Source organism: Sycon ciliatum, chromosome 5, assembly GCF_964019385.1.
Source record: "Sycon ciliatum chromosome 5, ocSycCili1.1, whole genome shotgun sequence".
Classification (NCBI taxonomy): domain Eukaryota; kingdom Metazoa; phylum Porifera; class Calcarea; order Leucosolenida; family Sycettidae; genus Sycon; species Sycon ciliatum.
In genome coordinates, this window is record NC_088647.1 from 2,597,312 (window position 1) to 2,611,492 (window position 14,181).

The 14,181-nt window shown below is 48.3% G+C and overlaps 1 protein-coding gene across 1 annotated transcript in view; it reads right to left on the reverse strand.

Moving 5' to 3' along the window:
• Positions 1-1,756: 1,756 nt before the first annotated feature.
• The window catches only part of LOC135817152 (sperm-tail PG-rich repeat-containing protein 2-like), a 14,501-nt gene continuing 2,076 nt past the window's right edge, over positions 1,757-14,181 (reverse strand). Inside the window, exons 3-18 of the mRNA XM_065330275.1 lie at positions 14,137-14,181; positions 13,407-13,592; positions 12,526-12,598; positions 12,064-12,122; positions 11,455-11,496; positions 10,373-10,417; positions 9,763-9,876; positions 9,259-9,338; positions 8,402-8,481; positions 8,145-8,208; positions 7,724-7,803; positions 7,041-7,195; positions 5,989-6,043; positions 4,921-5,046; positions 4,019-4,146; positions 1,757-2,846 (exon numbers count right to left, since the gene is read on the reverse strand). The exon at positions 14,137-14,181 is cut by the window's right edge and continues 99 nt beyond it. Coding sequence (XP_065186347.1) covers positions 2,691-2,846; positions 4,019-4,146; positions 4,921-5,046; positions 5,989-6,043; positions 7,041-7,195; positions 7,724-7,803; positions 8,145-8,208; positions 8,402-8,481; positions 9,259-9,338; positions 9,763-9,876; positions 10,373-10,417; positions 11,455-11,496; positions 12,064-12,122; positions 12,526-12,598; positions 13,407-13,592; positions 14,137-14,181 — 1,488 coding nt within the window. The 3' untranslated portion in view covers positions 1,757-2,690. The remainder of the gene's footprint in view (positions 2,847-4,018; positions 4,147-4,920; positions 5,047-5,988; positions 6,044-7,040; positions 7,196-7,723; positions 7,804-8,144; positions 8,209-8,401; positions 8,482-9,258; positions 9,339-9,762; positions 9,877-10,372; positions 10,418-11,454; positions 11,497-12,063; positions 12,123-12,525; positions 12,599-13,406; positions 13,593-14,136) is intronic.

Consider the following 14,181-nt stretch of genomic DNA (forward strand, 5'->3'; position numbering starts at 1 on the left):
GTTAGAGGTTTGCACCGCACAACCATGTACATGTACGTAACGAGACCGTCCGTGCCTGACGAAGTGGTCTTTAGTACCAGACTGGTCGCTAGTCACGGTGGTCTTTAGTACCAGACTGGTCGCTAGTCACGGTGGTCTTTAGTACCAGACTGGTCGCTAGTCACGGTGGTCTTTAGTACCAGACTGGTCGCTAGTCACGGTGGTCTTTAGTACCAGACTGGTCGCTAGTCACGGTGGTCTTTAGTACCAGACTGGTCGCTAGTCACGGTGGTCTTTAGTACCAGACTGGTCGCTAGTCACGGTGGTCTTTAGTACCAGACTGGTCGCTAGTCACGGTGGTCTTTAGTACCAGACTGGTCGCTAGTCACGGTGGTCTTTAGTTACAGGTTTTACTGTAAGTACTTTTTTATACGAACTCAGAGCAAGGGTCGACTGCAAAAGCTAAAAAGTTATTGTCAGCTAACAAGCTGTTGTTGTAAGCTAACGATTACATACTACAGCAGTAATTGTTATTCTGGCTTTTACCATTTCTTAGAATGGCTTTTACCATGTGTATTTGGATAACACTAAGAAAGTAAGTTGTGGACATCACGCAACGGTGTTATGAAGAAAAGGAGGTTTGCCAACTGACAACCTTTATTTGGCTAGCAGTTTATAACACAGGGGGGGGGGGGGGGGAGGGGGAGGGGGTAGCGTGCGCATGATGCAGACAATAATCAAGAGGGCATTACTGTCTTTACGACTTTAGCCACTAAGTTACATTGTACATTTTGTACGTGTTGTTGCACCGGTAAACAAGTGGTGGTTACCAGTTACCACCGCTTCCTTTCTCTGAGTCACTATGGCAACTTTCTCCTCACTTTTCCGTTTCAGCCTTTCTTCTGTACCATCTGTTTCTCTCCTCCCTCCCGGTTTGAATAAAATTAGAAATCTATACATGTACTACTTGTACTAGTAGTATCTGTTCTGGATGCGAATGACCATAATGAGGGTATTGCTCTCACACTGCAATCACGAATCTTGCAGCATGCAGGATACGCATGGACAGTGCTGCCACAGTTGATGAAATCCGATGAAATCCGATGAAATCCGAGCTTGTGGCAAGCCCTACGCGTTGTAGACATAAACCTTGAATCACACCATATCGGATTTCAATGAGCAGCACTGTAAACGCAACTTGGCAGCTTGGATACAATGAAATCTGTCTAAGACGTCAAGGCGTGAAGGTCCTTTGAGGGGTGACCTTCAAACCGTGGTCTCTGTTTACCAGGTGGTTTCCTTATCCAGGGTCATTTGACCGGAAATAGCATCTCTTGGTCCTGGTTTCATTAGTCTTCAAGGACAGGTGGTCACCTTTTCCGAGTGGTCGCCTTGACAGGCTACTTCAGTACTTGGTATACTCTACAATCATGTCAGTACTGTATAAGCAGAAAATATTCGTCTGGAAATTAATTTCGTCTTTTTCGTCCAAGGATCTTTTGGACTAAATTAAATTCCGGACTAATGTTGATTTGTCCAGCTTTTCAATACGCTCTTGTGGTCCATGAACTAAATTTTCAACCGGACGAACTCCCTTTCTTTGGAGTTGGACGAAATTATTGACCAGCGAAATTTTCTGCTTATACAGTACTTGGATTTGTCCAGCATGATACATGTACCTGTACATGTATAATTATCATGGATGGACCTTGGTCCAACACTGTACGACGACGTCATCAGTTTCTTGCCCACTGCACTCTGAACAGGCATCCAGGGATCCTGGGAGATCCAGGGACAATTGTCACCATGGAGATAATGGTGATTAACGTTAGGCACATGTGACCAGTACATCAATTTTGTCATCCAGGCAATCAGTCAATCTTACGCTGAGATTCGAATAGAAAGTTCAGGACATCAATAGCGAATACGAATCAAGACCTAGCAAGAGACATGTGCAAAGCAAGGAACGGATCCTGAGTCATTAACAATAAAACGGATGTGACACTATACCCCGTACTTCAACTTGAAAAGTTCAAATTGACATGACAATTTGAACTTTTCCGTCGCCACATGTGAATGTACCTACTCAATCAAGGTCTCCAGTCATAGGAGACCTAGTCGTTTACCAGAAATAGACCTACTAGGGGCTTGAAAAGGCCGCAACAGAAGTTTCCTATAGAATCCCGTGTAAGCACTTGCGAACAGACACTCACAGGGTAAAAATACGTAAGCATGTCAGCCACCTACATGTAGAACTGATTCCTCAGCCAGACTGCACAAGCCCTCTCACCTGTGAAATGCATGCACATCAGAGAGACAAAGCGGACGTGATTGTGTTCATTTCAAGACTTGGACTGCGCAGGTGCAGACGTTGCTCGTTCTGGTGGCGCTGACCTGCTACCCTGGGAAGTGGAAGGAGTAGAAGACGGTTTCTTCACGGGTCTCAACTCAAAATGCACTTGACGACGGTGACCTGAGCGCTGCTGCTTCGACCGCTTCAGGGCTGTTTTTCTCGGCTTTTTCCGTATTGCTTGTTTTGGCATGCTGGTCCACGGCTGCTGTTGTGCTTTTGCGGACGTTTTGGAAGGTGGTTTGGGTGATGCTGAGCGATTACTTTGCCGTGATAATCTCAGCTCCGTCGACTTGAGACAGCGATGGCAGTTGGGTATTCCGATGCGCAGTTGGTCAACAAACGCAAGCGTGCCACGCCCTCAGACGGGTCCAACGCTGAACTTAGCTGCCTTGGCACCGGCCTTGCGACCCGCTCTCCCTGTGCCGCTGCTGGCATCGTCCGCTGAGATGAGCGGATTGTTCAGTGTGGCGTTATGAGTTCCCTTCAGTACTGTGTGCTGCACTGACGAAGGAAGCTGAAGGAGTACACGGTAGAACAGGCAAAACGGAAGAAACAACTTAGAGTGAGTGGTGGATGGGGAATCCGTGATTTTGAGCATGGAATTATTAGTGTTGGCATACCAGCACACAAGTAGATTTTGGCAAAGTAAAATACTGTTGGTTGGATTCATATCGGCCGCAGTGTTTCTCGCACAAGTCAGCTTAACTTGAAATTGATTCGCAAGTTCAAAGATAAAGCAATGCCGACACAAGCTATCAGTTACAGCAGCATACACAGGTGTGTGATACCCCTTCACAGCCGCTTCAGCCAACTAATGACGGTCTGGCCTAGTAAACATGGACTGGCCAACTGAAGATGATGATAAGCACTATGCTGATCAGATCGGGTCTGACCAGTAAAGTGCATAGTGTCTGTAGAGCATAAGACAGACAGACTGTGCTAACTAGTGACACTATGCTCCCCTGCCGCTATTCTCTGTGCCATTGCAGTCCTCAACACCGACCCACCCAAATATATACATGCACGCACACATTGACCTTTGACGCCCATCGCTGGAGGCGATGATAGCGATGCTGCAGCAGAAGCCACAACAACTTGTGCTGGGATTGCACCATTCAACAGCTTGCAAGACCGCCACTATTCAGCCTGGTCTACATCGCACAGTGATTTGAAGTGGTATTTCTGGCCAGTGAATCCCTAATTTTTGGTTTTCCTTTTTCTCCGTACGCACATCATACACCGTAATCCGATATGCACTGGCTGCTGGTAGTCCCTCAAGAGAATGAAAAGAAAGTCAAGAGAAAACTGAGAAAAAGGAGAGAGACGTGCGTGACTACAATCATCGGGAGTTGGACCCACAACTTCTCGATCAGAAATGGACTGCATATACCACGACACCATGTGATACACATACACACACACACAAACTCAGACACACGTACACATGCATGCACACATACACACACACACACATACACATACACATGCGAACAGTTACACACACAAACACACACACACGGACACCGTGACACACACGAACACACACACACACACACACACACACACGAACACACACACGAACACACACATACACACACACATACACAATGGTATAAACGGCAAGAGTAAATCAACAAGACTGTTCACGTGCTGCAATCCACCCACAGCACAGCATCAGCCACTTACCTGATAAGCTCCCGGTCCCGGGGTGTTGCTCACTTGGTTATTGAACCGATCCGTCTTGGTCACCATCAAACTCAGTTTAGTGTTCTTGCCGACTGCCTGGTACTGCTCAGTACCGTAACGACCCGGCGCTGTGAGCATGAGCACATACAGCCAGAGACAAGGTGGAACTTCACACAACACAAACGTGTGTGCCACGCAACATGAATCACGAGAGTGGTTATGCATATATATGTACAGACATGTACAATGTCATAATATATGCTGGAAACACACTACGCATGAAGAGCTGAGATCCGGAACCCGAAAAGCGCCAAATTTGAGAAAAGCCGATTTTCAGTTCCGTGCACTCAACACGTCTCAGGGCACCACACCGGGCAAAATTTCATATCCAAAATCTGACAAGAACCATTTCAAAACTGGAACCCAAATATGGATTCAGATACAAACCGCACATAAAAGGAACCCCTTGTTGGCCATTATCCGAAAAGTGATGAAATGGATCTAGCGGGTTCGCATTCCAGCTCTTCACATGTACATTGCCGGCCACAGCTCTGTGTGTGTTACAATGCCCAGTGTTGCTCTATAGGATTTCAAACCAACCAGGTACACGTGTACCTGGCACAACCCTTGCAACCGGGTTGGAGCCAGGTCCGTTCAAGTGTGGCTGCTGCATGTACATCTGGGAGTTGTAAATATGTCAGGACTCCCTGATGTACATGTGTAATGTATTCTCAATCGGGTCACAGGTGACCTGGTATTCTTTTTCAAAACGGGTTCAAGTACCCCCAACCGGGTCACAGGTGACCTGGTATTCTTTTATAAACGGGTTCAAGTACCCCCAACCGGGTCGCTGACCCGCCTGACCCAGCTCTGGAGCAGATACTGAATGCCAGCAATGTTACCTGGATTCTTGGGGTCGCCGGTTCTCTTCTCCATGCCCGCCTCGGAGAATCGACTCTGACCAGCGAGGAAGGACGTTTGCCTGGCCTGCGCTGCCATGGTTACAGGCTTGGCTTTGCTCTGCTGAGCTGGGCAGGGCGGAAGTGAAGGAGTGGCAAAGACCATCAGGATATTCGGGTTATAAAGTATAGTGGAGCTCACTTACAACATACAATGACAAGGCATATTAGAGAGGTTCTGCTACACGGAACTACGTACCAAACGCCGTGTCAACTGCAGTGAAGTTTGACACGGATTTTTCGTACGTTGCACCGGTTCTGCTGTACGTAGCATGCTCGAACCATGCGCGAACACCCCGCCACATGTACTCTGTACGCTCACTTTTCACACGGAGTCCGGTCCGTGTGAACCGCGCTTCACACGGAAAACAGTATGAAAAAATCCGTATCAAACTAAATCCCGTACCGCGGCGAAGTTTCCATACGTACTTTGGCACGTTATACCGTGTGGCAGAACCTCACTATTCTTGGTTAATACAGACATTGTCTGGAGCAGGGGGGGGGGGGGTATTGAGTCTATTGACCCATAGTAAAGTATGACATTTGGATAAGAAGTACCTCGGATACTAAGAACACCTTGGATACTAAGAACACCTTGGATGCTAAGAACACCTTGGATACTAAGAATACCTTGGATGCTAAGAACACCTTCCTGAAGTCCATGGGTGTGTTTTATCAGAGTTCAAAGGCTACTGTCCATGCATTAGTTTGAGCCATGACTTGCACAAGAGCTACTGTGGGTTCACTATGGAGTTATTCGAGAAAAATCCAACATGGATAGAACGTGTGTACAATGTGCAGGCTGACTCAGTTGGACATGATGCTAACACAAGCACAGTCGCATTAACAGTGATAAAGCAAAAACTGCCGCTGTTGCGCCAGCAAAAGAACTCCTAAGCCCCCCCCACACACACACCCACACACACGCACACCCACACACCACACACATATACCCCCACCCCCACACACCACACACCACACACATACACACACACACACACACAAACTAACTGTGCATGGCTGCAAATGACTGAGCAACCTCATACGATCCCGGAGGTGGTGCTTCCTGCACGACAAAGCCAAAAACAACAACACAGTACTATTGTACGTGATTGTCCACATGCTCTATCGCTGGAGGAACATTGAGCTATTGCCTGATATCTGGCATTACAAAGCAGTAAAACAAGCCTTGATAAACGCTGCAGACTGTCCTGCACGCTTCGTGTTCATGATTGCTAAGGCAGGAAGTCAACAGGCTCATATTTTTTCTTCCAGCCTGTAGCTCAAAACTTTTAGTGGCAACCTACCTGGAATACACGAGTTTCGAGTAGAAAAATGGCTTCAGAATAGAATTCCAAAAAATTCAATTGAAGAAGTCAAAGAATCGACGAAAATCGGCGATCGCAGCACTGCATGTCTAACGTACGGATCAATCCGTACTATGACCCCTAAAGTGTTAAGTACACATTAGCTGCTGTACAAGCCAAGCCTGAGACTAATCTTCCAGTCAATCGCAATTAAGTCTTGTGGATTCGTATCTCTCCTATCTGGACCTCCAAGTTACGGGCACCTCGGTCCACCCGGCACCCCGTGGGTGAGGTTTAGTGGAAGGGTTACTACTCGTTTGCCAAGTTTTGTTGAAATAGCCACGTCATAACCCAGATCTCTGGCCCTTCCCATCGAAGATATGGGCATTTCCAAGTTATGGGCAGCGCCCGGTCCCAGAATCCCCATAAGAGAGATACGAGTGTATGTATAAACACAGAAGACCCGGTCATATATTCTCCCAACACAGGATAGGAGGTGATAAGACCAGCACAGTCCACTAGCTGGAGGTACCATTCTTTCGCGAGTTTGGGGAAGACTATAAAAAGTTTACGGACAACCAGAAAAAACTATCATGCTTCACAGGACCTCCAAGCGTCTTGTTCAGACGTTCAGACGGTCTACCATTCACAGAAGTGGGGCCGGTATACAGATCTAGTGAGTCGAGTCAAGGCTGAATTCAGGAACACACATGCGTACATACAGGTGTACATGTGGGCATCTGTGCTCTGGCTAACCTTTCCTTTGCGATTCAGCTCGTCCAGGCGTTTAGTGTGGCTGATGAACTGCGACGTGGGCTTTCTGACTCTCACCGCCGTCACATGGACACCATCCCCTGTGATGCCTGCGCCACCGTCAGTGCCGCTCTGTGTCGGATGATAGTGAGCTGGGCCTGAGGACAGAGAGATCCAGATTACAACGCACGTGTCAGAGAGGGAATTCAAGATTTGCTGCGCCATGATTAGTACGTTCGAAACTCTCCACCTCCCCACACTGCGCTTTTGGCCCACATTCGACACACCATAGCGAGGAAGTTCGTTCTTAGATAGATGTTCCATATCCTCCAGACAGCTGCTTCGTTCATTGAGAGCTCCTCAGTGGAGGAAGACAACGAATGAATAGCAGATAAATGGTCGAGTCCATCGCAACTTCTGAGCTATGATTGGATGAGCCGTGTCTATCAAAATATTGCGAGTTCAGCAGTACACCGCTGCATAGAGAAAACTCTGGGTGTCATGGTGGTTCAGTCACTGGGTCTCCTGCTACCATATCACAACTGCTCCTAAGGTAAACCATCAAAAGGAGGGCCCGTTTCCCCTAGCTTGTCATCCCTCAGAATCCAGCAATACCGAAAACATCCGTTCATTCATTGATCAACGTGTTCATCACCAGTACAGGTACTATGTGTAACTACATGTACCTGGTAACGGTGCCTTCTTGCTGTCGCCAAGCTTTGTTTCACGCTTTGACAAGGTGCCGAATGCTCCGTTCCGACCCACACTGTGTGCACAAATCACATATTCACACAAACACACACACACACACACACACACACACACACGGAATGATATCCCACCGAGCGAGCAGTAATGTACTTGTACTAGTAGCATTCAAGCAGTATTTCAGAAACTTCACTGCATGGTGCAGGGTGACTGATGCAATCTGTTCTTGATCACTGCTTTGTGAGAGAACTGAAGTCACAGCCAAACAGCATCCCAATGATTCCAATCTCTTGGGAGTGATCCCAGTATGATGTCACCATGACCTCATCAAACTATTCTTGTACACGATGACATCATTCCACCATTACATGACAGCACAAGCAGTACATGCTTGCTTACTGTGCATTGCGGATGCAGTTGTCGACGATGGATGTGCCGTGGTCTGTATTGTACTTTGATGGGGCTACACAGAATCACAAACACATTCACAGGTCAGTGTGATTGACACACACGTGGACAGACATTTCCACTGAGATCAATTCAAATGTTGCACGGTCCTAATCAATGACAATCCATCTGAATCTTAGTTTGTACAAAGGGTTTCCAGACAAAGGAAGTTTCCACTCTAACATTGATTTCGCCATACATACACTTACCCGGAGGCAGTCTGCTGGGTCGCTCGTGCTTGAACCGCGCCGTACTCTGTCCAAACGGGTTCTTATTCATCCCAGTCACCCTGTACAGCCAGCAGGGGAGAATGGGACACGGGGAGATTAAATTAATAAATAAATTTCACGGTTCGCGTGAGACTCGGTTGGAAGCCGAGTTTTCCGCATCCGCCGTGGGAACGCCACCACCCTCTAGGATCAAAACGGGGAGATTATAGATAGATAAATAGATAGAGGGGGAAGGGAGAGGGAGATAAATAGATAGAGGGGGAAGGGAGAGGGAGAGAAATAGAGAGAGAGACCTACACCGTGAGTAATGTCAGTGAGATGTTGTTGACCTACCAGCTTCGTGTATACCATCCGAGTTCTAGCCAAAGGAGGACAGGGGGTGCAGCGCCCTCCTACTCTGATTGAGTGCCCCCTGTGAAAAAGTGGCGCCCTAATCATTTGTCGTCAGTTTGTGTTTTCATGCCATTCAACGAGAAATGCAGTCAACAGTCACTACTACTAGAGGGTTTATAAAGGCACATTTGTCTGGGGTGAGGCCGAGGGGGGGGGGGGGGGGGTGAGGCCGGGGTTCGCCCCATACGTTGCGTTTCACATGGCAATACAATTTTGAAAAACGGAAAAATGGGTTTTTCCCCTGCCCCGCCCCTACTATTTTGACCTGGCTAGAACCCTACTCCTTGATGGCATCTCTTTGTAAGGCAAAGCTGGCACCTCAGAAGCGCATTACCCCACGGAATGTCTATGGCTGATGTCTTCCGCAATTTTTTACTAGCATCACCCACAACCGCAGTTGGCCGGTAGCACTGTGACAAATGTATAGTTTCCCTTGTTCTTACCGTTTGACTGTCTGCAGCGACGTACGGTTGTCATCATATGTGCCGACCGGCGGACACTGGGGTTTCTGTCCGACAAAACGCTGTACATGTACATGGTGGCACAGAGAGCAAGGCCAGGGAATCGGGCAGCAATCAACACTGGCCTGCAGAGTGGCAACCTCCCTCTCCAAGTGACACAGATCAGCGGTGAAACTGACGATCATGCCACACTGACATGTTAGAATCTGTCATGAACATCTGCCCAAGTGCCTTTAAAACATGTCTGCTATGCTATGTGCTATGCTTGCTTACTGTGCTGTGATTTCAGAGTTCTGTACACCAATACAGTGCTGTTGGTCGCCGAAGAACTGGGGAGGCAGCATCCTAGCCTAGACCGCCGTTCTAATTTGCATGTACTATGTTCATGTACACATGTGTATGCTGTGCTTGGTGAAATCCTAGCCTGTTTGTTCTCCGGCACCCAGCAGTACTGTAGTATTCAATACAGTCATGTACAGTACATACCGTGCTCAGTGCTCCGAACGGTACAGTGATTGCCGGCTCTGCGTGATTACTGCCTCCTGGAGCTGGTTTGCCAAGTTCCGTGCCCACATTGTACTGCCCTGGGCCAGGGATGTCCTGCAACGATGTTGAGCAACAGAGAGCATGCCGTTTTTAATGTGCACGGACAACCCATTGTGCTGATTCAGTGCCAAGAAGTATGATGGGTGCCTACCCCCTCCCCCCCCCAAACACATCCACACACAGACCCCCCCCCCCACACACACACACACATAAACACACAAACATTCCTTGTGACTATGTGGGTGCAATCGCGAACCGTGCATGAAGCTGTGGCGTAACAATCCAGCGCAGTCACCTCCGCAGATCAACTTCAAAGGCATTCAAATACTATTCAGTCAAGCCATTTCAAGTTGCAATACTAGTATACTATTTGTTGTTTGTTTAGCTTCACTTTACTTCACTATAGGCACAGACATAGTTATCTGCCTTTGCACTAGCCCATATGATATACGTTCTTGTCACAGTTCTCGCAAAATGCTGACACTCCCTGACTGTGCAATGTACGGAGTGTTGGGTCAGGAGACTCAGGACCTCTCCTGGCTCAACTTACCCGCTTTGCTTCCTGCTTCTCCAACAGCTCGTGATAACGTACATTCTGAGCACAAGGACGCATGCAACAAGCCAAATAGATCACCATGGGGTTTTTCACACGGACTTTGTCAGAGCATATCCATGCCGGATACACACCTTACCAATCACAGTACTAAGCACAATACCAGACAACATTAGAGGGGAGTATTGAGAGCAACAGGCTTTCCACCTCTTCTCTTCCATGCGCTCTCAGCTGACATGTTGCTACCCTCGCTAGCCATTACACACACTACAAACTCCAAGCAACGAAGGGGTTACGAAGTGCACTGCGAAAACAAATGAACCGTAATCTCCTACCCCTTTCTTACTCGGCATGCACAGTGCGACCGTAATGTACCGTAATCACAAACACAGCAGTCCTTCAGTCCAGACAGCTAGACGTTCTTAGATCGTAGAAGGAAAGTGGAGTCCAGAACAACAAGATCACCCACATGGGTGTCGGAAGGTATTTTAGGGTGGTGTGGTCAACCATCTGAAGCGGGAGGGAGGGGTGAGGGGCTATGCTGAAAAATTCGGAAATGTAGAGCCCAAATCAATCCAGTTTTATTGATTCACAGTGTGGCTGGGGCCAAAAATGGTGGCACGGTCAATACCGTAGTGACCGCAGCGTGTCCAACGTCCCTGACCCATGCGCAAAAAGGAATCGTGAATCGTGATGTCACACGTCACAGTAACGCGATACGGGAATGCAGACTACATGATTGTACACATGACATGATTTTGTAATTGTCGGATGATGGCGGTGAACCCTGCTCAGAGCCATACCATAACACGCACACAGCCTTTGTGATAGAGCCGGGAATTCTTCATTGAAGACAGGTGTGAGTGGATTGTGTCTTCCTTCTCTTTTGCGGTCACACACAACTTACAGAAATGCCAACTGTTTTCATGTCATTGTGTTGTGCATGGCACGATGCCCGAAAACACAGCAAACCCCACGCCCTGCCAGTTGGAACAAGCATGCCACATGATACATCATTTTCAGCCCGATGTACACAACGGTTATCCTTCTTGTGGGTTCACATCCCTCCCCATTCTTACCATGGCTCTCTCCTCTTCCTTCGGTGGTGGTGCAGTCTGCGGCTACAAGCGGCAAGCAAAGAGGGAAGAGACAGTCAAAGCTCACTAGTGCACGTACTCACTCTATGCTGTGCATCCTCGCGGCAGGACCAACAACATGAAGAAAGCATCCGTTCCACAAAGACTGTTGCGTCAATGATTCATAACACTGGCTAAGCAAGTCTAAAGGCCAGTAAAGGGTGTTCCATTACCCCAAGACTGCGTAATGCCTCTATATGGTATACCTTTCCACACAGTAAAGAGCTGTGTGGAGCTGTGTGGAGCTGTGTGGAGCTGTGTGGAGCTGTGTGGAGCTGTGTGGAGCTGTGTTGAAACTTGATATAAACGCAGGCGCCTGGTGTGCGGGAACTAAAGCAAAACTCTGAGTTTCAGCACAGCCCCCCCCCCTTGTGTGTGTGTGTGCGCGCGCGCGCGTGCGTGCGTGTGTGTGTGTGTCTCTCTCTCTGTCTCTGTCTCTCTCTGTCTCTCTCTCTCTCTCTCTCTCTCTCCGTATTGTGTGCGCAACACTAGTCATCTATAGCAGTGCAGTGCACACGGGTGCAATGTACATGTACGTCTACGCTTACTTACCCTGGGCTTACGAGGCTCTACATTGTAGTGGCCTGGTGGTGGTGCATTGCTGGGCTTCTCTGCACAATACACAATACGAGTACAAAACAGTAGACAGCCAGAAGAAAATTCAAACCCACAAATATGTCACAATTTGAGCGGGACTCAGTCAGGCGGAATTGTCCTCATCCGCAGCAACACCACTGCCCGGCCAAGGATCAAGTCGCAGATATAGCAGACAGTGGACAGCAGACACATACTTGAAGCATTAACCCGGCGTATAAAAGCCCAAATACTTACAATATCAACGTACATGTAGCTCCGTCACTGGCACCACCGATGAAAGGGCGGTTGGGCTGGGTTACCATTGGTTTGTTTCGTATTACAAACTGCACATGGCGCTCTGGGAATTAAAACTTTTAATTTAAAACATTAGTTTATTCGCTAAAAGAGGAGTATCGGTATGCTCAGAGCAGTCCTTACGGTTAGGGAATCTCGGTGCCGTGCGCTTAGAGAAATGTGCACCCTTGTACCTCTTTGTCGGCTCAGCTTCTTCCTGCAGTGAACAATAATGCAGAAATACAACACACGGGGCCGTTCATAATTGTCGCCATTCATCATGATCGTACTCAATGTATGCTGTTTGAGGGTGCAGGAGTGCCGGAGAGGTACCGCGATGCGTATGCGAACAGGCCGAAACCGCCACCTATCGTACAGGGTTGTTATAATGAAATCACTATACACATGCTGTCCTGGGGAGGGAGGGGAGGGGAGAAGGGAGGGGCCCCTTAGGGGGGAGGGGGGGGGGATCTCAAAAGAGTCAAAAGGTCTACGTTTGCACGGTTGCAATAAATGGTGATAATTGTGGATAGCCCCTAAGGGGTAATCCGGGGTTACCGACTGCTTTTTTCGAAACAAAAAGTGACAGGTAGTGAGATGATGAATCAACAAGACATTGGATCATGGTGGAATTTGTCGGTAAATCGTCCAGATGCACCGCTGCACGCTCTGTGGATCAAGCATGCCTAGCTCTTGACACTGCACCCTCGAACCATGACCGACGCAGCTTCTATTTCCTGTCGAACAACTACATGCTCCGTGAATCTAACCGGTGTCTGCCCGGGTCTGAATCCCTGCACACTGTGCCATCTGACCAGCATGCATGTTTGTAAGTTCCAGTCCTTTGTTTCTATTTTGTTTAGACCACTCTTGGTCTAAAAATGGACTTGATTCTACAATAAGAGCGGCTAACCAATCGTTTGTCCACCAACTCTTTGTGTAAATTCTATTCCACTCACATCGCATCCATGCACACTGTACCATCTAGCCATGTATGTAACTTATCTCCGTTCTATTCCACTCACATCGGGTATTTGATAGTACGCTGGTCCAATGGTCGGATCATGGGCCTCCTCAGGAAACCTGTGCGGCTGCAGCTGTCCGTTGGCAGACTCGACGAAACCCTGTGCTTGCTTTCCAGCCGGGATGCTAGGCGCGGTGGGCCTGGCCACGTACTTGATACGCGGCTTCTCCGGATGGGCGCGTCGTCGCTGGAGAGAGCATACACGACAGACGGATATTCCGGAAAACTGGACATTGTTTGTACGGTACCACAACTAGTGCACTGTAGAATTTCAGGACAGTATGGTCGGTCGCCGAAGGACTGGGGGGGGGGGGGGGGGGGGAGGTAGCCTCCTAGCCTAGGCCTTTCTAATTTTCAAGTACAACAGTGGATCACCGTGTTTACATTGGTATGCTGTGCTTGGTGAAATCCTACTGAGCCTGGCTGTTCTTCAGCACCCGGCAGTACTGTATAACATTAGTACATGTACAAGCCCGCTGATCAACGGCTCAGCAAACATGGTTACGTATGAATTAAGGAACGGAGCGGAATGTTGTAAAGGATACGCCTACATCCTAGCTGCTGGGTGTGTCAGAGGGAGAGGAGGGGGGGGGGGGTTGCACATACATAATAATATAGGTAGAGGCATGTCAATAACAATGGATCACGTGTAGCGGTTTGAAACTCTGAGCACCATGCCACTGTGTGCAATCATCAGGCAAGAACATCCTTCTACACGGAGTTACATGTACCTGAGCATCTGATTTGTCGTCGACTGTGACTGCTCCCGGTGCTGG